Source organism: Pagrus pagrus, assembly GCF_965226575.1.
Source record: "Pagrus pagrus genome assembly, chromosome: 14".
NCBI lineage: Eukaryota > Metazoa > Chordata > Actinopteri > Spariformes > Sparidae > Pagrus > Pagrus pagrus.
In genome coordinates this window covers 3,088,273-3,113,487 of record NC_140198.1, presented here as the reverse complement: position 1 = coordinate 3,113,487, position 25,215 = coordinate 3,088,273, and the positions used below count along the sequence as shown (strand labels likewise).

Below are 25,215 nucleotides of genomic sequence, written 5' to 3'. Positions count from 1 at the left end.
TTCGTCAGCAAGCAAGCATGATTATTTTGAAAGTCAAACGTCCGTTGCATATTACATATTATTGCTAAGTAAAACTGACACTAGAGGTTTAGGTGGAGCGCCATAGTTTGAAGCTTAAGGCTTCTGCTTTGATGAGATGGGAGTGAGTATGTGTCGGTTCATCAGTGTTCACCCTGCACTTGATCAGCACTCACATAAAAGTCTCATTGTACACACATTAATCAAGAACATTTGAAATCTCTTTGCCTTTCAGAACCGAAGGGACAGCGTGGGAGATTTCCTTTTGATTAGTGGAAACTGTGCAGCTGTCTCAGTTTGCAAGTGAGACTTTTTTTTTTGCCCCCATAAAAAGTCAAACTAAAATGCCAGCTCGTCTTGCCTTTGTCTTTCTGTCCTTGTCTGTCCGTCCCTCCATCTGTCTGCGTGCACTGAGACCTTCCGGGCGTCGGCGCCCCTTTGATGAGGCTCGTGCCTTGAAGACAAGGCCGTTCAATCCGAGCAACCCTGAGATTCAATGAAAATTTGTGCATCGTAAATCTCGACGTGGTGCAGAGGAGGGCAGGAGTTTTATTGAAGACCACTTGGATGGTGTCTGGAGCTCCGGGTGGAGCACAAAGACCTCATTTAAACTGTCTCTTTCCAAAGAATGAGAAGGAGGAAAGGAGTGGGGAGGAGACGTAGATCAAATGGAGAGCTGTGGGGCTCTTTCAGCTGGAGGGACTTCCAGAGAGTAGATTTTGTGCTTCTGTGATCAACAGATTCATTCAGAGTGGATACCTGCACCGTTTTCTTCTGAGAGTTTGCAGGTTGCTGCTGTGAATAATATTGAAATGGTCCTTGTGCTTGTATCACCGATGTTTAACTTGACAATCAAAATGCAGAAAAACTGCTAAAATCTGTTAGTTTACACAGTGTATCAATGGGGTTTTTCAGTCTGCTCAGAAGGTATTTCATTTTAAACAATATTCAGGTTGTTTTAAACCTCGGCACACTCGCAACAACCACTTTAAAAGAAATAATCATGGAAATGCAAACTAATTAATATATGTAACTCAGAACATTTGAAAAGTACAACTCATCTGCAGTAAGAGTTGAAGCTCTGACACGGAGCAGCTAAACATTACATGGTCAGTGCACGATGGATCTTAAGTCTGCAAAACATTTCACATTGTCTGGATTTTTATCATAAGACATGAAATTAAACGCTCCACAAGAAACTTGAAACTGGCTGTGGAACTGTCTCCATTTAATACTGATGCCTCTATATAACTTACATAAGGAACTGAGATCATCAGTGAGAAGAGTGGCTATTTCCGTATAGTTATTCTTAACGCCCCTGGGTCAGATTCTGACTTATACAGGTTGGATAAGTCATAAAATTTAAACAATTTTTTTATGGCGGAGTGCTGAGGATAAATTAAGGAGTCTCGCAGCCTGAGGAAAAGGGCCTGTTCTGCTGGTACGGCACTTAAACAAAGTTAACTTTGTTACACCATCGTTATATTACAGTTTTTTATCTTACATAGCCACAAATATCATCAACATCAGTATGCATCCTGCAAACATCTGTTTGAGCAAAGAAAAATAGTTAAACAGGTGCTGCTTCTTTATTTAGACCACAGTAACAGTAAGTTTCTTTTGTGACTTCACACTTTTACATCCCTTTATTTTCAAAGAAATCACTGTGAAGTTTAACCCACTGTGTAAATACTTTGTTTTTGAGTGCAGCGCTTGTACTTTCCGTTAAGTATTTTTTTTCATCGTAGCAGCGGTTTAGCAGTACTGCAGCAGCACATGACCTCGTCCTCATGCACATTAAACCTACATGCTCCTGTGGACGGACGTGGCTGTGACAGTGACCGCACCTCGTTTCTGTCTTTGATAAAACTTCATCACAAAGCTGCTCCGAGAAACCATAAAAAACAATAACCGCTTCCAATTAGCCCGCAGTAATTACTTAATAATCAGGAGATGATTGCACCACTTTGACTACTGTCACAATTTATTCATAACAGAGTGTGTGTGTGTGTGTGTGTGTGTGTGTGTGTGTGTGTGTGTGTGTGTGTGTTGCGTACTGTATGTCTGTTTTTATGAGGATTAAAAGTCCCTGCAATGTCTGAAGGTGAAGTGTAAGAATGTGACGACACTGCACTACCCTTCACTTGGACTTACTGTCTGAATTATCTGAATTTTTTTTTCCAACTGGGAAAATTCAGCTGAAGTCGGAACAACAACAGAAAGCAAAAATGTTGGTACACAAGTTATCGAGTTGACGCTGAAAATGGCGGACGAAGGCAAACACTGGGTTGGTGGTTAGAAACTTTCACCAGAGTCGTGTGTTGTTTAGTCATTGTATCGTTTCCTTTGCGCTTCCTTGTCACTCAAATACTGGAAACAGCTGTTGCTCTCAGGCTCTGAAATGCACACGCCGAAGTCTTAAGAACAACTTCCCAATTCAGGAAATGAGACTATCCGAGCGGCAAGCGAATGCAGCATATGACTGAGGCTAAGTCATGAAGTGTTAGAGACACAGTGATTTTACAGTAAAATCTAACATGTCTGCTCAACAGCAAACATTTTGTAATTATTGGGCCCTAAAAGTTGAGCCCAGTCTAATTCCCCGGGCATCAAATATCAACACTTGCAGACTCCAATGTAAACCCTATTAACGATCGAAGCATCTGCACCAGCTGACGTAATAAACAGAGTGACAAAGTAATACGCAGAGTCCTGAGAGGGGTGGAGGTCCAGGCTGTCTTCACTCAATGACAACAGGGTGACATCACTGATCTTCTGCTAAACATAACCAAGTAGTTTTGTGCTTAAACAAAACCAAACTGGCGTATAAGACCCCAAAGTGCGTCACAAAGTGATGCCGGTGTAAGACGTTCTGGGATATGAACATGTTGACAAAACAGGCCGACTCATTACTGCAGATGCGTCAGCACAGTTCAATATCCCAACACAAATTTATTTTCCACTTATGTCTACAGTAAACAGTAATAATCACTTGATAAGATGCAAAAATCTAATCAAACAGCAGCACTGATTGACACAGGTCAACAAGTTGTCGCCCTGTTATTGGTAAACCTGTATAATGTTTCTTCTTTCAGCTATTTTCAGACCACCAACATTAAAAACTACAGTACAACCATCCTAGTGTGTGTTAGTGTGTTTGTTTGTGTGAATCTAGTGGTGCTGTTGGCATCTCGTGTACAATCCACACTCCTCACGGTGTCTCTTATCCAGCACACTGAGCCCGCAGGCTTGTGTATTCACACGTCAATCACCGGCGCTGTAAAGACCTTGATGCCGCGCTGCCATCGGCCTCCGAAGGCCACGCCGTTCGTCCCAGATGAAGATGAAGTTAATAGGAAATCTATCGGCCTGTGACACTGACATGTGGCAGCCGCAGGCACAGGGAGCAGAGATGGAGTCTCTGAAAAGACTCACAACACTGCTGTAACCTTATCCTGTTATTGTTCTCAAGTCATTTACAGAGAGCAAATAAATCTATTTGGAAGTTTATGTCGTACAGAAGGAGACAGAAAGGCAGAGCCCACAGTGGAGAGGTCTGTAGACTGTTTGTGTGGTTATACAACACGTATTTATTCAAAACTCTTCAAATATGGCCGCTTGGTCAGCGACCTGACGCATCAAACAGTGACGCTTTACCCCTCTAGCGTCATACAACATAGTTTAAGTTTGCCGACACACACATCACATATTCTGACATTTTATGATGTGAAATGGTCACAGAAATGGTCTCGGCATGAAAAACTACTTGATTAGGTTTTGGAAACATCATGCTTTGATTAAGATAACTACATTATTTAAGTTCAGTCACATAACTTCACATAATTTATGCTAGTGTGAAAATACACCAATAGAAAATCACCTCAGCGGGAGTGGAGCTCGGTTCAGTTGGTCCCGGATCGGCTGGAGTTAACTGAGGTCGCAGTCTGAGGGAACACAATAAACTTATTGAACAAAGCTGAGCAAGTCTGAAAGGAGTTCGAGGCACTGATAATGTATCATCCAAGTAAATAATCAATATAGCAACTTCTGATGGACCCATATCAATATCACGCTTAAGTTGGAGTCCCACCCCTTCGGTTTGCCCCCCGTCCATCCTGAGTGCAGGTTAAGTCAGGGGATGACCGTACAGATCAGCTCTGTGGCCAAATGCCTAACAACAAGACATTTCAGGGACGACTCTGGGACCGTATCACCGGCTGTATATACAAACAAAATAACATTTCACAGAGACAGCTGGAGGCAACAGACAGTTGGCTTCGCAAGAATTGCTGGTAAATACACGCATACTGTCTGTTTGTCAAAGCTGTGTAGACGATCACAGCAAAGTGGTTTTAAAGAGCTCTACTCTCTCCGTCCACGACCGCAACGCCAAGCCAACCTTTTTCAAAACGATACCTCGGAGAGCTTTCTCGACCAGCTTAGGTTTGAGAACGGTGGCTTAAAGTGGATGTAATACCCGAACGGAAAGAAGAAGACGGGCTTTTCAAATTCATCCACATTAGTGTGGACGCTCCCTCACTTCCTGTCCCTCTCTTTCTTCCCCCAGCCTCGGCTTCAGTCTCTCACTCGTGTCCCTCCCACCTTCGAATGTTTTCTCTGAGTCTCCCTCCTCTCCCTCTCCTCTTCCTCCCCCTTTTCTTAACTCCCCTTGCAGTCTTCATCTCTCGCCTCATTTACACTCCAACACGTCGTCAGTCTCATTTTCTCTTTACCCTTATCTTGCTCTCTGTGTTTGTCTATCTATTTTACCCGGTCTTATCGCTCCTGACTTTATCAATACCCCCCTCCTGCTCTCCGTTCTTTCATCTTTCATTCTCTGCTCCTCTCTCTCTCTCCCCCTCCCCCCCATCTGCATTCCCATCCCATTGATGGATGATGCGGCGCTGTGTCGAGGGCCTCAATCAGAGGAGCGGGGGTTCGCTGTGGAGAGCAATCTCAAAGCCAATTCCACTGATAGCCATCTCAGGGTGTTGCAACATGACGTCGCAGCCATCACCTGTGGAAGCGGAGAAAGAGAGCGGCCCTCTCCAGGTGCTGCGCTGCTCAGACTGTAGGCCAGAAGGGAAACTTTTCTCTGTTGTTATCAAACAGATCAATTGAAAAATGTATTAGTTTGGAATTCGGCCATGTTGGCTCCTGGCAGCCACACAGGGCCGACGGAGGCTGATTGAAAGAGCACTCAGTGTTGCAGGATTGGAGAGGGAATGGATTGCTGGAGACACATTGTTGCTCCTCGACGGTGCTTCGTTTTAGTCGGCGAGAGCTTTTTGGCTGCGGGTTGCAGGTGGCCAGAGCATCCTTTCATGCATTCATTTGCATCTGAAACGCTAACGCAGGTTTATGCTGGTAAATGTGGGAGTAAACAAGAGAACCGCTTCCCCCCGCGGTTGTGGCGTGTTTACCTGTAACAAACACACGGCCTGTTTTTACCCCTGAGCCTCTCGTCATTGTTTGCTGACATGTGCTGCAGGAGAAAATGCCGCCTGGAGGGTGAGATTTACACGGGCTGTAAATTAAATCGGCTAATCCGCAATGCTACACTATTTACAATTCCTATTTTGTGATTGTAATGTTGTCACAGTATCTTACCGCCTGCCACGGTTGCTCAAATTGAATCCCCCGACAACGACGGTTGAAGGATGTGAGGCAGAGCGGCCTGTGAAGACAGGAGAGCAAAAAAGTCCTCCGACAAACCTAGAGTTCAGACTTTTGGGGAATTTTGCTATTTTTAGCCGGAGTGAAACAAATTCATGAAAGCTTTTCTTTGTTTTGCCTCTCGCTGTGTCCCACTTCAGGGTCTAGATTGTCTGAAGTCTCATTTCAAAAGGCTCCTTCAAATGCAGCCAAGAAATCCAGCCTGATTTGTCCTGAATTGTTTCGGACTCAACTGTTTTTTTTTTTTTCCCAAAAATCAATTCTGGGTCAGTCAATTTGCTGAAGCCATTATGTGTAGAGTTTTATGTGAAAGTGGTTTCTGTCAGATGATTCAGGTAACAAAATATTTACCAGCTGCTGTTTGCAGTTTGTGAGTCTGTGTGTGCGTCATCATGCCAAAGTGTGTTCCTGCTGACAGCTTTTGCCAGGTGTTAATATTTCTGTCTGGTTGTCTGTTGACGGATGTTTCCAGAGCAATAGTGTCACAATCGTGCAAGATATGTCGTGAAACTTTACAGGTGCGTAGTTGAGATCAACATGAAGTCTGAGTTTGGAGATGGGTGTGGTCCAAAGAAGGGTGCCTCAACTAGGGAGGCACCTGACCCACATTCGTTCTCAGCTGCAGGTGACTGTTAGGGCCTGTGTACAGATGGCGTTTTTTTGTGGGCAGCGCTGGCATGAAGTGTTTGTGCGCCGAGAGAACAAACACTGCACGTTGGTTTTGATTGGCAGCTGCTAACGCTAGGGTAACAGAGGGCTGTCTCCTGACACTTTCCGATTGGAGCAGGTCGAGATCGTACTCTAAAGCTTACAATAACAAGCTTACAGCGCGTAGGGTGATAAAAGCCCAACACTTTCCAGTAACATTCAATGCACAGACAATCTGCACCCACAAATGGACTTTTCTGACAGTTTTTGTCTGATAGGACTGACACACACAGCCAGAACAAGTTTCTTCTCGATTTTGTGACGGGTGACGAGTCCTGATCTCTGAAAAAGACACTGGGAGCAGCGCTTTTTCTCTCGCCTTTCATTAGGAACGATTGAAAAAAAGATGCTGGCGCTCAGACAAAAAAAAAAAAAGGCTATGTGGTGGACACGGGCCCGAACCCAGTTCCCATCATTCCCGTCCACTCTAGCGCAGCAGGTATTGATTTCACCTCTCTCTGTCTGTCTGTCTGTCTGTGGACAGATATTTGTCAGCACAATAATCAGGAAGCTGAAAAGGCCAAGTTCAAAGCTGGGGTCCAATCAGGGGGCTGGAAGTGGAATCAAGCTGCTGAAGTCGCTGACGCTCGCTCCTGTTGCGTGCAGTTAGGACACGGTGTCAGTTCAGACCCTCTCCTCTGAAGGAGAGGCTGCGTCAGACCTCAACCCTGTCTGCAGGTTGAAGCCTTGAAGACCAGATTTATTAATCCTGAGAGTCCTGCATGTCTACAGGTTACTTAGCTTTCACTGGTGGCTTTCTGTAGACTGTGATACCAGCTGCAGAACATCAGGACGGCATCATCGCTGCTTCATAGTTGCTCTGTCTTTTTTAGTACTTCTGAGGAGACATTTTTCTCTTTCTTTACAGTTTCCTCACATCATCACAGCTTTGCTTTTGGAGAAACTGTTGACATAAATAAGTCAGACTACAAGGGTCTCCAAAATGATCCTGAACATACGCTTTAACCTTAAACATCACAACCTCGAAGCTAACACTTTTAGCATAACCACATAAATTATTTAGAAAAGTATGTTGTGCCTCCAGGGAGTCTCAGAAGAGTCTTCCAAAAGCTTTAAAAAGAGTTAATCAAAACAGAAGTTTTACAGAAAAGAAATCCGCCCACTTCTCTGGCAGCTCACCTCACATCGTGGGCAACGTATCGCACATGGTTTAAGTTACTTTTTCTTGTTTTGGCAGGTAACTATCCAAACACCTTACACATCCCAGAATAAACTGGCTCTGTGTGGGAGGAACCTTAAACACGAGGAAGTGTGATTATGTGAGCTGTATGCAAAAGTCTGACTCATCATTATATTTTTTCTTATAGCTCAAGACGTCTATATTTGCTTTAGCCTCGGGCGGCGGCGGCGGCTTGATGCGTATCGATGCAGACGCTCAATAACGGGCTGAGAGCTCGACATTATTGACAGCAGCGACTCTCGGCTCTCTGAGGATGTCGGCTTTTAGAAAAGGACAAGCAGAGAGGAGAGGTGGTGTAGATAAAGAAACAGGGATGGACACAGATAAAGGACAGGTATGATTCAACGATCCTTCTTCCTGCTCCTGCTGCCGGCCCACCCTCCCTCCGTCTCTGCTGCAGCTCGCACAGCCGGGCCGAATAAATCCGGAGAATAACACAGGGAACTGAAGGCAGGAATGTTATTTACAAGACAGACGTTTTCTCTGCGCTCATACGCCCACAAACAGCCAGGTAAACAGAGCAGCCACACATCTCACACACGTCTCCGTACACACACACACAAACACAATAAATTCTCAATAACTATCAGCTAACAGAGAGGTGACAGTGGAGGCAATTCTGGTTTGAGAGTAGATCAATTTAGTCCTTGTTGCAGCAAATGCTTCGGAGAGAGCGAGGGGGGGGGGGGGGGGCTGAGAGAGGAAGAAAGGGATTAGAGCGGGGAGAAACAGGAGAGAGGAGGAACTCGGCTGTATGTGCGATGAATTATGTCCAATTCTCTCACAGCTTCAGACGAGCAACAGGGAGGAGGGGAGGATTCAAAGTCAGGCCCGGCTAACACCGCTCGCAGGCAGCGGCTGGCAAAGCAGCCGACAGTTCAAACAACACAAAGCGCCGCAGGAAATATCATTCATGCTACAGTGAAATATTTTAGACATGGGAAGTTAAGAACATAATATTACCTCGCATTATAGTTTCCTGCGTGTCACTGACATGAAAACCATTACAGTAAAACATCAGCGTATCATTTCCACTTTACTCCACGCACTTGAAGGCATCAGTACCGATGAAAGGCAGGTTTCAATCTTTCGGGGTCAATGGATGTTGAACAGGGGATTCAGTTCAGAAAGCAGCTGGATGGATGACGCGCCCTTGGAGCTTTAAATTGCTATTTACTGATTACATTATAACTTACACTCAGTTGACAGTTTATTAGCTACACCTAGCTAAACCTAACGCAGCAGTCGTGGAATAAATCCCACCTTCACGAGGGTCAGTACGTTGTGTGGGTTCAGCTGTGTGGCTGCAGTTCCTGGTGCCGTTGAACTGACTGATGCTGTTTCTTTATCATTTTTGTCCACCATTCCAACAAAAACAACATATCAACTTTCATTAATGGAGGACTTCTTGCAGGACTGTCGACTAGACGACATTGACTTTGACACATGTTGTGTGCAAACTTGTCCTGCAAGTGGTAGGATACAAAAACTTTATCCCAAATCGTCAGTTCATCCTCCTGAGGAGCTTTGACGTGTTCAATAAATCTGCAAAAGGATTCTTTGAGAGAACTAAACATAGTCGAAGTCTTAGGAAGGATTTTGCAGTTAGAGATATTTTGCGCAGTATGGTCACGCTGGCACAGAGCTGTGACAATCGCTCACAGCTGCTCAACACTTTGCACGCTCATCGAGTTGACTTTTTATACTTTTGAGTCGTAGATGAGTTGATGGTAGTGGTAGAAAAAGATCGGGCTGTCAAAAGAATATTTCAGAGTCGTCCTCTCAGGGCCGTAAACACTTTGTGCCAAATTGAATGTCAGTCTGACCCATTAGCTTATTTGACGGCGGACAAACGTCAGCGGATTCTGCCAGCTGTGGATAAAAAAGTGACTGAGTCGTATTATTAAGTTGTTTTTTTACGATTGTCGCGGCGATGACTGCCGTCTGAGTCATGTCACAATGTGTTATTTGTCATTTTTGCTCTGACATCAACTTATATTGAATTTTCATTCATATTGAATGGAAACACCTGACGGAGAGACCGGTGGGAAGGAGGTGGAGAGAGAGATTGAAAACGAAACAGGTGGGGAGAGAGAGAGAGAGAGAGAGAGAGAAGTAGGGTGGAATAATGAAAGAAGACAGATGGAAATAAAGTAAAAGCGACGGGGCAAGAGGAGTCTCAAACTGACAAACAGGATGATCAGCAAGGGGACCGAAAAGGTTGAGGATTTTAAGGAGATGAAAGGCAGCAGGAAAAGGAGGTCGAGGTGTTGGAGGACAGGAGAGGGTAGAGGAGAGCTTCGGAGGCACACCTGAGTGTTCAGAGGCCTCCGTCCTGGTAAGAGGCGTCCTGAATTATTCATAGCTGCTCGCCTCGCCTCGCCTCGCTGTGCCGACTGCAGCGCGCTGCTCACTGCAGAGGATAAAAAGGAAGAAAAAAAGCATTTTGACTAGAAAAGAAACTGCAAACAGTGCAGCTGCGCTCAGTGTTTTGAGTCAGGTCTAATTGCAGATTCGGATGCAGACGGATGCAGCTGGATTCAGACACTTAGACGTATTCTCCTTCCTGCTTTTGCTGCACACATTCATCTTTGATTTTAATGAAAAGAATCCCAAAAACATGAAATGGGTGATATTTGCCTTTTTGCCTCATTGTCACTATTGCTGTTATTCCTGCATGTGGAGGATGACTGAGACAAACACTCCTCTCTGCTCTGTCTGCGGCGCTGACTCATTCAAAGCACAGACTGTGAGCGACCCCCTCATCCACTCATCACCGCTCCCTGTATACAGTATCCCACACTCAACAGTTTACTCTACAGCAGGCAGACAATTGAGATGTCAGGCAGGTCCGACAACTGTCAACCCGTGACGCTCTCCTCCCTCAGCTGTGTCCTCGGTGTCTGTGCAGGAGACCAAAGAGAACAGTCTGTTTTTATGAGTCTGTCTGTGTTCAGCTCTCTGTACTTTTCTGTGGTTCGGTGTTTCGCTGCAGCGACGCTTGAAGAAGAAGAAGATATAGAGAATGAAATTAGCCGGGCTTCATTAGCACTGTTCCTCGTCAGCATGAACAGATCCAATCAACCAGATGTGGATGTATTCTGCACCATTCGTCCACCGGGATACTTTTACATTTCACAGGGAGGGATAGTACAAACAGGAACAGTGAGCTGAAACAGACTCGAGTCCTCAGCAAGACCAGAGATGACATGTAAGAGGAGACAGACTACTAAAGGCATTTTATAGAAAAGCTTGTAACGCCAGCCAATCGCCTTCTTTATGTATCAAAGCCAAACCAGGTAACACACATCTGCCAATCATGTTGTTGCACTGACCTGAGCGCACAGTTGAGATTTGGTGCAGCTGCAGACAGACTCCCAAAAAGGCATGGAAGAGGAGGATATCACTCTCACACACTGGATTACCAGGAGAGACGAGGTTATTCAAACACTGGTCATCTGTCGAGTGCTCTGGCGGGACGAGCTCACTGCGTCACGTAGCAGCACTCTGGCTTCAGCCCTGGAAGAAGCTGGTGTCATGTAACCGTGGGGGAAAAATGTGTTTTAAACCCACTTTTGGAGCAAAGTTACCAAAGTTTTCAAGCAGTTTGTATCAGATTCGACTGTTGATTCCACACATGCAGCATTTAACGTCCTAGTGTTCTGGCTCTCTCTGCATTTATTCAAATAGAGACCTGGTCTTGCCAGACTGAAATAACTGGCCATGGGGGATGTGCAAAGATGGCTGCCAAGTAGCAAGACTTGGGCACATCACTACTATGTGACTACTTGTCTCTTTATCCATAGTGATAGCCAAGTCTCTACTACTGTGTCTCCATGGTGCTGAAACAGACTAAAGTCTCCTTACGTTTCTCTCCAAGTCCTTGAAATAGTCAAATCTTACTGATTCTGACTCTTGAACTAATCTTATTCAGACAACTCTGAGCAGTTCACTGCAGTGAGAAGCATTTTCAGCATCGTGTTGCACATCTGTTAATTTCCGTGTCTTTAATGCACGCGTATTAAATGGCAGACAGAATAGTGCGACATGAGTAAACATGGATTCCCCCGATTCTGATCCAGCTCCTACGCCGTCCCCCTTTCTTACTGTTAGTCGGTCTGCAGAGGGTCCGCCACACTAAGTGTCACTCCGAACCAATTCACCTTAAGTAGGACTTGATATAAAGTTATACAACCCTTCAACAACGAGTCGATACAGGCTTAAATATCACACTCCTCTTGAGTGCAGCATCTCTTCTGTGTCAGGGAGGAAACTTCACATGGTTCAATTCAGTTTTTCCAAAAGATAAATAATAAGTTTCCTCTATTTTCATTTGCACATTTCTGATTTGGAAATCCTTCATTGATCAGAGAGGGGACATTGGGTCATATTACAGTAGAAATATAACAGCTTAGAGAAATTATGAGAATACTATAAATAGAGAATACTCAGATTAACAATACAGAGTAAAATGAAAAAGAATAAAATAAAGTTATGTGCATATAACTCAGTGTAAACAGTGTTGAATAATATTTGAAATACCTGAAAGTACACCAGAGTATTTGCACAGATGAATAATTCAGTAATTACACAGAGCTGAAACTACAGTTGGGGAGTTTGCACAGGAGACATTTAAACTGTTGCACATAATGAATGACATGAATATAATAAGTGTTTCAGGTCACGTCCGTACACCCACATCTGTGTGTCCACGCTGTGGATAAAACCATCCTTTAGATCAATGTGGTTTTAATTACATTATCCAGCCAGAAGAGGCTGATCGGACGACGTGCTGACGAATGTGTCTGTTTCCAGACGAGGGCGTCCCAAAGCTTCACCCTCCCCGTTAATTAAGACACCGTCCACGGCAGAGAACTGGGCCCGTCGCTCTCCGTGGTGCTGAAACAGTCAGTCCCAGTCTGTCAGTCTCCTTTCTGTCTTTGTTTGTCTAAATAGATCATTATACATCCTATCTAATGCTGCATTTTACTCTTGTATCTTTCACTAATGCCCTTTATAGCTACGAGTTCTGTCCCAGCACTATTACTGCTGCCTTTGAAATCAACTTCGTGCAGCTCGGCACCAGAATGTTTCAGTAACGGCAACAGACGGACAAATTCCCGGAGTTTCCACTTTTCACAACATGTATTACTTCTTTTCTGAGCAGTTTTTGTCCTGAATCGATCGTCATGTCTGTTCCTGACACTCATCACGACAACTTTTTCCAAACGCTTCCTTCTTATCCACGTCCTTGTTGTGCAGTCACAGATATTTGCAGCTCTGTACTGGACATGTGACGAAGTTGAAAGTGAAAAAACAAATTGTCTCCTTGATGCAGTCTTGTTTTTTCCATTATAATACGAGCACCGCTGTCAGTTTTTTTATTCTCATTCTGAACCAGTTCTGGAGAGCGTTTGGAGAGAGCGTCCACGTGAGTTGAATTTCTGAAAATCAGCCTCTTTGTGAGTGTGTATTACGACTTTATCTCCACAGAGAATAAAGTGTGTGAAATGAGGAGGCAGAGATACGAAGGCCGGAGCACAACATCACTTTTCAGCTATTATGCATCCTCAGCGATTATCCGGACCGAGATATGAACTAGCCGGCGGGAGGAATCACTCGGTGTGCGCTGTGAGAGATCGCATGAATCTGATAGCCTTCTCTTGTATTTAAGAATATTCTGTTGAGGATCTCCGAATAAGGAAATACACGTCTCTTTTTCTTACAGTTGATTTTCGTCATCAAAGCGCCGGAAATTGAGTTTAAATAACGTCTCTGACAGGCCTGCTGATTCTCACCTGGGGGGATGATTCATAATCACAACGCGTCCGGGACTCGACTCCCCCCTCGTCGCTATAACTGTCCCAGAATGTTAATATGTTTTACACAGAGGAGGCGTGGGGCGAGGATTACATGGAGAAGGCTTGAAAACAGTCCTCGGTTGCTTTGGGATTTCCAGGGGTCCTGATCTCCATTTACTCATCAGAAACCTGAGGGATCAGAAGACGGCAGGAAAACAAAAAAAAAAAGTCTTTGCAGGAGGAGACCACATGGACGGATAGCCGGCTGCTTTTCTCTGTGTCTTTTCTCGTGACGTCTCCTATCTGTCAGACGATCCGGCGGGTCATGTCATGTAATATACACCAGAATGAGAAGGGTCAGGCTTTAGTTGTGTTTGAATCAGAGCAGCTGCTGAGCCAAGTCTCCTTATCAACACTCGTTAATATCCTCTGGTCTGGTGCTGTTCTGGTTTACAGACTGAGACGACTCCTGCAGGTTTGTATGAAATTTGGGGAGAATAAACAACATGCATACATAAAAGAAACCTTCACTGTATTTGATGAGGTTGCTACACCGGTCTCTTCACCCAACTTTGTGAGAAAATAATTTATGCCTGCTGCCGCCTTAAAATACTTCACTTAGTTCACCAAACGCAGCATGTATAAGCATTTGGTGTTTTGCCGTGTTGAAATGAGTTTGGCTTCCAGAGAGAGAAACTAAATTTATCCTCTGGGTCCCTTCCTAAAAAAAAAAAAAAGTCAATAAGACTAAAAGCAAAATATGAAAGCTGGCTTCAGACCGTGGCGGATGCAATTTTAACTCGGGCTCGTCATGTTTCTTGTTGAAGTTATAATTAAGTTTGTATTACCATGAAGGGGTTTGAAAAACAAATTGAGATCAGGCAGGTGAACGGCATTGACGTGAAGTGATATGAAGTTTTGTAAAGTTAAATTAATTAAGTTCGCATCACATCCCTGCAGATCTGAGATCAACTCAGTAAAACACTGTTATTTTGTTTCAATTGAGACGTTTAAACACACATTTCAGACACAATGTTACGCAATATTTGCATAATCCTCCTCATCAACTCTCAGCAGTGATGGAAGAAGCATCCACATACTTTACTTAAGTAAAAGCGTGAATACCTCACCGAAAAAACACAAGTCCTGCAGTCAGACAGCTTTCCCCAATACTGTGGAAGAGGACACATGAACACCGGAGCGCTCTACATCGAGTCAATGCCCATCCTTGTTTTACCTCGGTTTCTATCACTCTCCCGAGTTTCCACAGTTATTCCACCGTAACCTGGAGATAGTAACAAACAACGCCTCTTCCTGTTCTGGTTGCACGATGGCACAAGTGCTTCGTTTGTGCTGTAATTCGACTCAACACATCAGGAACACTTCATCCTTCAGTTTCATAACCAGCACCCCTGGAGATTTCACAGGACAGGAGGGGATGAATAAACTAATCTTAAAAAAAGTAACTCAAGCTGTCAGGTGATGTCATGGAGTAAAAAAGTACAATAATTGCCTCTGAGTTGTGGTGAAGTAGAAGTATAAACCTGTATACTAGAAATTCTCGAGCACAGTCCAAGTACCTAAACGTTGTACCTAAGTACAGTACTTGAAATACATTTCACCGCTGGTTCTCACTTCTTGCATTGGCAGCTGTGATACATTAATTACAGAGTTCAGTGCATCTGTACATTTTGAACAACCTTGTATCTGATAATAAAAACAGTATCAGTCCCGGTTCTGTTTATGTATTCAATGTGTACGCCATGTTTGCCAATAGATCTGTTTGTAATACTAATGCTGGAGTCAAGTATCAACTCATCTCACTGCATTAAAGAAGATTAAAAGAGATTAGGGCGGCGGATCAACCAGGGAGACAGTTTACCGAGGCTAATGTGGTCTGTGTACAGTGCTCAGAGTTTGTACCTGGTAATCTGCTAGCGTGTAACCAAATAACATCTTCCCCTCGCAGCGTCAGACGTGTGCGATATTGAGTTTAATGTTTCCCCACACAGCCATCTTGCCACATAAATAACAGGTGTTTGTGATCAAACTGCAGGTGTCAGGAATAAAATGGCAGGTGTTGAATACAGCTAGAGATTCATGTTTCGAGGCTCTGCGGCATATTGGCAGGAAATACATGACGACAACACTATGACGAGTCCTGGCTCGCCCACAGCCGCTGTACTGAATCGTTCTTCGTGTTGTTGATGGCAGAAAAAATACAATAAATAAGTTAAACTCTCTGTGACATCAAGACTACTTTGAATAATCATCCTATACCAGCCTGTGGCTGCTTTAACTGAGCCTGTCATCTTAGAAACAAATCTTTGATACGCCTGAGGTTCACTTTTCTTGTACATTTCTGCAAACGACAGATGTGTTGAAACTTTACATTTCTTTAAGCTCGATTTTAAATGTTTTGACAACACTGTGCCCAAGCTCTGGTTAGTAAAGGTTAGTCACAAACACAGCTGGAGATGTCCTGAAGTCTCCTCAAAATATCTGTCTTTGTCTCCACAAATGCAGCTTGAACATGTCTGAAAGTCTTGTTAAAATATCCAGTTTTTCTCACCACAAACATGGCGTGCACATGTCCTGACATCTCATTAGAAAACGCACGGTTTTGTCTCCAGAAACGAGGCTGGAAAAAGTCCAGACATCCAGTCAAAAATATCCAGTGGTTCCAGATGAACAGCTAAGGAGAGTCTTGAACGCGGTATTATAGAAATGTCAATATAGCATGTAAGAAACGTGGTTGTAGAAACACAAACTGCCATAATTTGATTCTGGCAACTGGGCTAGAGGTAGAAAACACTAGGAAATCTTGTTTGTGAACTCGGTGTCGGTGAGATGATCGTGCAAAGAGGTTACAGACATCAGTAATGTTGGGATGGATGTGGAAATGTGTGGAATTCATGACGAGTTGTCGTACACTTGTTTGTAAAACCATGAGAAGAGAAGATGAACTAATCATGACTGTGTCTTTGTTTCTCGCAGGACGGCATGGGCAACCTCAGAATAACAGAGAAGGGCCTGAAACTGGAAGGGGACTCTGAGTTCCTCCAACCCCTCTATGCCAAAGAAATCCAGTCCAAACAAGTAAGTCGCTCGTGCAAAGACGCACTTATACCCTGCTATTTTCAGACACGCATTAGACTTCTATACCTCACTGCAAGGAGAGTTTATACTCTACGATGTTGGATCTGTCTTGACTAGATATTTCTTTATTTAGCCAGCCATGATTCTCAGGTGTCTGTGCTAACCATGCTAACCATGCTAAACTAACATGTCCTTTCTGTTAGCACAGCCGTGAGTTGTACAGAGCCATGACACAAAGCTTGAAGCGTCATCAGCCCTGGAATAATCAGCATCAGCAGTCATTGCTTTAGCGGTGTGTTAGCGTCATGTGGCATTTTCCCAAATGAATGCAAAGCTGCCTTTGCTGCCTCAATATAAGTGTAAATTACTTGCTTGGAGAAAAAGGCCGAGTAGTGTGACGCTGTGTGAGTGACAACACTCGACATGAGGTGAGAAGGTGCAGTGGTGTGAAGTGTCTAATGACTGTGAGTGTGACAGTGTGAATTTGAGGAGCCTCCATCTTACACAGTGGAAAAAAGCATGTGCGACAAAACCACCTACAGGAAGTATCAGGTGCTTCCACTCAACCTGCATTCACAGCTGGTATTGATTACATTTAGTGTCTGAATGTTGCTCTGACAAAGCTTGAATACTGTTTGCTGAGGCTGAAACCAACCTAACACAGCTGAAAACATGCATTTACTGCCACACATTTGGGTCAGCAGATTAAGCTGAGTCGCCCTGAATGTACTATTCTCTCCACCCACTCCTCCCGGGGGCATCCTGAAGTGTTCCCGGGTCAGATAGGATATGCAGTCTGTCTCGCGGGCTGTGGGTTTTGCCACTGTGCCTCCTCTTAGAAAAAACCTCCACAGGGAGGTGATGTTTTGGAGCTGAAGGAGCAGAAGTTGTAGTCCAAGCTTGTCCCTGATGTCTGAGTGCAAAACACCCTGCCAATAACAGTCCCTTTAGCCACTTGTGCCTGTGATCTGGTCATTTACCAGAGATTGTGAATATAAGGCTGGAGTGTACACTGAGCAAAGGCAGCGCTCAGCGCTCAATTCAGTAAGTTACAGAGACGTTAACCTGCAATCGGCCTGGAGTTACTCTGCTACTGATTATGTTTTTTTTGAAAGACCAGATTTCAGAAAGGACTCAAGTCATCCAGTCACATAAGACAAATCATATCAAGTCATGTCACATCATAACAGGAGAGGACATGTCATAACAAGAGCAATGAACAAGTGACATGTTACAGTCTAACAAGACAAGATAGAAAATGTCATTTTAAAAGAAGAAACAAGAAAAAATGTTACGGTATAAGTTACAAGATAGAAGAAATGTTATAACAAGACAGTAGAAGAAATCCTATGTTATAAGAAGACAACAGAAGTGTTATGTCATAGCAGGACAATATACAATGTTAAGTTATAACAAAGCCAAAAAAAGTGACATGTTATAACAAGACTAACATAAATTTCATGTCAAAAAAAGACAAAAGAAAAAAAAGTTAAGATAATAGAAGAAATGTTATAACAAGACATGAAAAAGTTATCGTATCAAGACACTGAGAGAAATGACATGTTTTACGAAGACAAAAGATGAAATGTTTTCTTAAAACAAGTCAAAAGAAGTGATTTAATGTCATAACAGGACAATAAAAGAAATGTCATGTTATTAGAAGATAAAAGAAGAAAAATCACATCAAGACATTCTGTAATTAAAGTCAGGTGATGTCATGCCACCTCAAAAAAATGACATTTCATGTTGAGTCACTTCATTAAAAGAAAAAAGAATATTGTTGTAATGAGACGAGATGTTGTTTCATGTGTCTTCATTAGAGAAGTCATGTCACATCAGGACTAATACAAAAAAACCAAGGCGAGATGTGAGGACAGGAAGAGAGGAGACGATTTAAAACGAGACGAGGTGAGTCCTGTCATGACGTGATGTGTCATAACAAGATGTTTTCCATCTTTTCGTGTCATAACAAGACAGGATGTGTTGTGTGATTTCGTGTCTTGTCTTGTCAAGACTTGAAAATATGACATGACATCACGGCGAGCACCATATGGCCTCCTCAGAGGAACTGTTTCACACCAGGTGTTCTTGGTGGAGGGAGAAAAAAAAATGCATGCAACAGCTCCTGAGTGCTGCACTTCAGCATCAGTTTCCTTTCAGGAAATCTTTGGCTTTCTACCGATTCAAATGCAAAGCCTGTCTGAAGTCCCATGGTATGTGCTGTTTACTAAATTAGCATTCAAGATGTGATCCTGCTGTCCTATAACGGCTACAGGAGAAGTATCCAAGCCAGGAGATGTCAGAGAAATAGAGAGATAGGCACTCTCTGCCCGCTGTCTCTTCTGCTCTGGCAGTAATAATAGCTGTGTGCAGGTAGTGGACGGATGGCTTGATAATGCAAGAGAGCAGCGCGCTTTATCTCTGCTGTCTGAGAAACCTCATGCAGGCTGAGAGGGAGGATGAGCGATGGAGATGGAGATTGCAGAGAGGAGAGCAGAGTAAAGACGGAGATGGAGATGAGGAATGAGAGAGACGAAGCAGTCGTGATAGCGACGGCGACCGGTGAGACAGATGGAGGAGGACTGAATTAGAACGAGAGAGATGGGAAGCCAGCGAGCATGATTTGACAGGCGGCGACAGGCAAGAGGCAGCCAAGTTCAACACAGACCCAAACAAGCACAACATGTTCACAGTGTGATGTTATGGCATCGTATAAAGTTCATATCAGAGTGAAGTCCCTGTTTCACCAAGTGGTACCAGAAGCAGCGGTGAATGTCTGCAGAGCTCTCGCGGGTTACGTTGACGGGTTTTGTTGGCACAAGCCGACATATGAAGATCTACCATCAACATATTAAAAAAGATAAATGCAGACTGATATAGTCAGGACAGTTTGTTACGTTGAAGAAGGCTGGCGTGGTGTAAAATCTTTGCTTGAAAATACAGGAAGAATGGGCAGACAGGTGGGTTGATGTAGCGATGGATACGAAAGTAAGATAGAAAACGCCAGAGCGGAGGGAGAAATAAACAGAGGAGAGGACGGAGGGAGGGAAAGGCGGCTGGTAGCTTCAGCAGAGGAGGTGAGAGGAATAGTAATACTAAGGAGGAGGTGTTGGGAAAGACAAGCTAAGTAAGTTTCTGTAAACCAACAGACGAGTTACAACTGAATGTTTCTTTATGTTGCAACTTTACGTTTGTTCAGAATACAAATTTTCTATTTCTCTCCTGTCCCAGTGTTGTGCTTATGCTCTGGTTAGGTTCAGGCACAAAAAACACTTGGTTAGGGTTAGGAAAACATCCTGGTTTGGCCCAAAATGCCTTTTCATCGCCGTGATCACAGATGGAGATCGGTCAGAGTTGCCGTGAAAAAATAGCCTGTTGTGGTCACCTCAAAAATGGCTGGAAATGTCTGCAGGTCTCTTTAAAAATCACCCATTTTTGTCTGGAAATATCCCCAGGTGTCCTCAAAAATATCCAGTTGTCCCTGGTCTGCTGTTCTGCAGCCTCGTTGTCAACCTTGGATGTATCTGTGATTTGCGGGAACGTGACCTGCTGACATAATATCCTCTTTTCTGTGCTGTGAAATCAAAAAAATCTGCACATATGAGAATCAGGGAGCAGAAAATGTTATTATTATCTTATTATCTCTATTAATTAATCAACCAACCATCCACCACCACTCACAACCTGCGTTAAGACATCCTTCTATAATATCTGTGTGCCCTTCAACAGAGGGTGAGTCCCGGCACTAACCTGCAGATCCATTTTGATAAGACCAGGCCAAATTTTCTGGAGTGGGCCGATGTATTGCTCCCTAAAAATTGTTCCTTTGGCTCGACTTACTGAGCTTTTAATTCAACCACTGAGTTTTTTTTTGTAGCCTTCAGAGCAGCTCTGCCTCTCAGACATATTTTCTATAGCCAACTCCGATCCACTCGTCTATCTCCTCTCTGCTTATTCTCTCTGTGCGAGAGGCGTCCTGCTGGGAGTAATATGGTCTGTTGCATTAGTAACGAAGAGAGGAAGGAGACGGAGTGGATCAGAGGCGCCACACAACAACAAACTTAACACATGTATTGTACACAAAAAGCCCCGTAGGACTCCTGCAGTAGCCTCTCTGAGGCATTCAGGAGAAAACCTGCGCAGAGAGATGGAGCGTTAAGCCGGCTGCATGAAACAGAGCGGACTGTATTCTGGGTGGTTCTGAAGCTCAAACCATGAAGAATAACTTTTCATACATTGCCTGAGCTTTTGAGCGTAACATGGACTGTACCGTTTGTCAGTGTTTGTCATCAGGCTTGCTCTGAGTAGAATAAGATGGACTGTCATGAGATTCGGTTGTGACTGACAAGAGTATAATAATGGCAACCCTGTATCTGATGTGTATGACTGATTATATTTACATTTTAATGGAACTTATTTTCTGCTTGGATTGTGTTTTCCTCTGGAGGAAGTACTGGAGGTTGTGGAGCAACCGGATCGGATAGGCAATGTACGATTCGACAAAAACATATGTTGAAACTTGACATTTCTTTATAATGCAGCTTTACGTTTCTTTAAGTTCAGTTTTATGTTGTGACATCGCTGTGTTTGTGTTCTAATTAGGTTTAGACATAAAAACCACTTGGTGGGTTAGGAGAGGATCATCTCTCGGCTTAAAATACGGGGGTTTGTCGTCAAAAACACAGCAGGAAATGTGCTGACAAGTCAAAATTATCCACTTTTGTTGTTACAAACACAAACACAAGTTCTTCTTAAAAAATAACTAGTTGCCTGATGCATACAGTGGTTTAAAGGCCATAGTCCCTCATCAGAAATATCCAGATGTTTCATGCTTACAAATGTCTAAAACAGTGGTCTCTGTTGTCATGTCGCCAACATCCCGTCCATCTCCTGTAATATAAGGTGGTGGTTGTACAAACTGCAGGACCTTAAAACTAAATATCCAGGGTTCACATCCTGAGTCCAGTGGTTGGGGAAAGATTGTGGTTTCAGTTAAATGTTGTTAGAGTCAACATGTCCTGTGTCTCGGTTCGGGTCATTGTTGAATTCATTTCATTGTTCATTTCTTCAATTATTTTTGCATACACGGTTTGTATTTTGCATCTTGGCAGATACTTACATGAGAAAAGGTGTAATCCTGGTGCTCTTGCATATTAGAAGTATATAAAACTAATTTGAAGTTACCTGGCAGAGCAGAGGGAGGTGTGAGTAGCTTGTTGGCATTGAAAGAAGCCAGTTGAGGTGGATGAATGAATAAACTGACTGATATTGGTCCTTGTGAAGTCGCTCGTTTCTGCCTCCTGTATACAGCACGGTCGCCAGAGTCGATGTATTTTTCATGTTCGCCATCTTTTGTCTGTTATTGGTCTGAGCACAGCTGCAGGTCACGAGAGATAACGAGCGAGCGGCGACTCCTCAGCGTGCTGCTTTGAACCGAAGGCTTCGACTCACTGTGACGTCTGACTGTTGCAGCTACAGTTGGCAGAAATGAGATGAAGTCTTTGGTTGAATCCAAAATGGTGGTTCACAAAGTACACATGTAGATTCAACTTCAGGGTGGATGAATCTATTGTAAGCACAATTTACCTTCACGTATCTGTTTACATTGCAGTGCCGTGCAAACGCTGTAAAATCCACCAGGCATTTATTTCCTTCAGCCGTGCAGAGCTTCTTCACTTCCTCGGTCTGAACGTGCTCAGTGCTTCTGCTGGTTTCTGTCTTGTGTTGTGCGTTCAGGCAGCTCTTCACTCCCTGTACAGTTTCACTTTTATTATTATTATTATTTGGGGCTCTAAAGTTCAGTTTGTCTGAGAAAGTGTATCAAGGAAGTTTTTAGTTGGATCCCAGTCGCGTAGCTTTTAGCAACTCTACACAAGAGCACTTATAAAAAGCTGGGCTCCGTGTGTTTGTGCACTGAAACAGAGTGACCGTGAAATAAATACAGGTAACAGCAAAACAATGTTTTTCTACTCAGGAACAACCTCCAGATTAGACTCTTGAGACTATTAACGAGAGCCACTTTAACTTCACAGTAAACGTTCTACTTTTAAAAGCTTTGCAGAAACTGTTCCTCCACAGTTAAATGCGTTATGACAATACTGAGCTCACTGTGGAGACGGTTTAAAGTTTTTAATGTTCTCTGTTAGAAACAAACATTATTTATCTCAGCCTCAGCACTTTGTTGTGACAGAATTTTTAAAAGTCGAACTAGTTTTAGTTGCAAACGCACCTCACCTGACATGCTCAAATGAGCCCCGCGACTCCTTCTGCGTATCGACTATCTCAAACTTCTAGTTAGTTTAACATTCAGCTCACACCGCCTTGTTATTGTAATAACTTCTTGCTTGCATATCATAGATTTGTTGTATTTACTGTGAGAACTTCAATAAGTTTGGCGAGAGCCATAATGTTATCAGTAATATACACACAAGGCATATCCCCGCCGCGGCCGCGAGTGCAGCACAATGGTCAGGCCGTTATCTCTAATTAAGAAGTTGACTGAGGCATGAAGATTAGTCGGGCGCAGACGGAGCGGAGTGTCCGACGTGATCGGCATTACAGAGGTGCAGGGCACTCTGGGAAATGGAAGTTATCAAACAGAGCAGGAAGCTGAAGTCGTGTTGTGAGCGTTTGAATGTGAACTTATACATTTGTACGCATGTTTCTGTACGTACAGGTGCTTTTGTACTTCAGTATTACAGCTGGCTCAGCCCCGAAGTCAGCACAGGTGTGTGCCGGTCAGATGATCCATGTCAAGCCACTAACAGGAAATGCAGGATGTAACAAAATGTTCTCACTGCCATCAAAGACAGCAGCTTTGGTCAGCGGCACTCAGGTTCAAACTATGACCCTCTACATGCTCCGCTAGTGTCGGTTCGCATGTTAAGTTTTAAGTTTTATCACCTTATTGAGTTTAAATGGCGAAGGTGCCAGCGAACTGTCAAATTAGCGAAAATAAATGTGTGTCTTTCAAAACCCCTTCAAAATAAAACATATTGAATAAAAATACTCCTGTGAGTTCTCCCACACACTTTCTATCTTTCAAAAGTGCATCTATTTCCAACATGTTGGTACAAGACCTTCTTTGGGGGAAAAAAATGAAATGAATGCTGTTTTGTTTCTCTTTTTGTTTTTGAGCGGCACCGTCAGTGTTCTTCATATTGTCCCTGGAAAGAAAAAAATAAGTGTCAGTTTAATATCGATCCCTTTTTATGACCTAGAGGGAAGAACCTAGAAGTGACACCATCAGAGAGAAGAACAGCTTTTTCTCTATAGTTGGCGCCTGCCACCGGGTCGTGGTGCTGAAACCGCTCATACCACCAGAATCAACACAAAATGAAAGTTCCTTGTCGCTGCTTTGAATAACTATAACACAATCATTAACCCGGTCCACCTCTCTCCGCAGGGCCGCCCGCTGTTCCTGCAGTCGTCCAGAAACATATCGGTCAACATCGTCAACAGCAACAACCAGCTGCTCACACAACTTGTAACAGGTAAGATACACAGAGCGCTTTTATGTTGTTTATTGATGTTTTCTTTTGATACGATACGTGCTTTCATTTCCCATAAACATCAACGCTGACGACATCGGCTGCAACGCACCGGCCGCTGCAGAAGAAGTCCTCCCCGGGCAAATCTCACAGTCGAACGCATTTTTAAGATTCTTTCATGCTTCTTGTAGCGTCGACTTGTTACGTACAGTGTGATGAGTGTTCGTAGGGTTATCGCAAAACTTGATTGTACCTTTACAGATTGTCTCGTTTGAACACAAAGAGATGAGTCAGAGACAGAAATGCAGTTGCACTTTTAGATCTGTGTCGGGACCCTGGGGGGGTCCAGACTCCCGGGTTAGGAACCGGCGCTCTAACTGTCAGGAGTCACAGCCTCATTTCCAGGATTAAACATTAGCGCATCATAAATTCTTCCTGTGTTCCCCCTTAATGGTGCCAGCCGAGGCCTCAGCCGCTCCGCCATAACTCTGTGATCGCGCTTTCTTCTTTACATTCCCCCATTCTTCCGCCTGTCACACTCTAATAGAGTTGGCAGTCGTCTGTGATGGAAATCACTTTGTATAAACATGCGCAGGAAGTGTCTCTCACGTTAAAAAGTGTGCTGACATTTTGCCTTCTGGGTCTGAGGGGGGAGGAGAAAGACGGGGAGTCTGCTCGGATGTTTCTCTTGGATGACTAAGCGGCGTTCGCGTATGTGGAGGAACTTCAACATCCCAGATGGAGAGTGACAGAATCAATTGCGCGCGTGTCGATCAGTCACCCTCCCGATGCCGAGTGTTTTTTCCTGCCGGCGCGTGAGACAAAGCAATTTGAGTTGGAGGGAGTTGTCTACATTTTCTATTTCTTGTTTGTCATGACACCATTCACAATTTTTTGGCAGCTCGAGTCGCTGTATTTTCTCAAGTTTCCAGCAGACGTTCAGTGAAATGTTTGTGTTGCTGCTCTGATCTTTTCCTCTCAGTGTTTTTGTTGATTTTGCCTTAGAAGTGTTGAATGACAACTTTTTGTGGATGCCATCAGGCTAGAGATGAATTAATCGAATGAACGGCCTGGTTCTGGTTTATAAAGGGTGTTTCTGTCCCTGAAGTCAGCAAATCCTCCTTGAATGTCTTTTTCTCTGCATTTTAAATGATCTGATTTAATTGAGTCAGATAATCAGCTCCAGTCGCTCCTCTTTGATCTCCTCCTCTCCTTGTTGTGT

General features: G+C 43.7%; 1 protein-coding gene across 5 annotated transcripts in view; it reads left to right on the top strand.

Moving 5' to 3' along the window:
• The window catches only part of sgcd (sarcoglycan, delta (dystrophin-associated glycoprotein)), a 301,763-nt gene that overhangs the window by 214,955 nt on the left and 61,593 nt on the right, over nt 1-25,215 (top strand). For all 5 annotated transcript variants that reach the window (XM_084373505.1, XM_084373503.1, XM_084373504.1 and 2 more), the window contains 2 exons: nt 16,402-16,503; nt 23,909-23,996. In XM_084373505.1, coding sequence (XP_084229631.1) covers nt 16,402-16,503; nt 23,909-23,996 — 190 coding nt within the window. The remainder of the gene's footprint in view (nt 1-16,401; nt 16,504-23,908; nt 23,997-25,215) is intronic.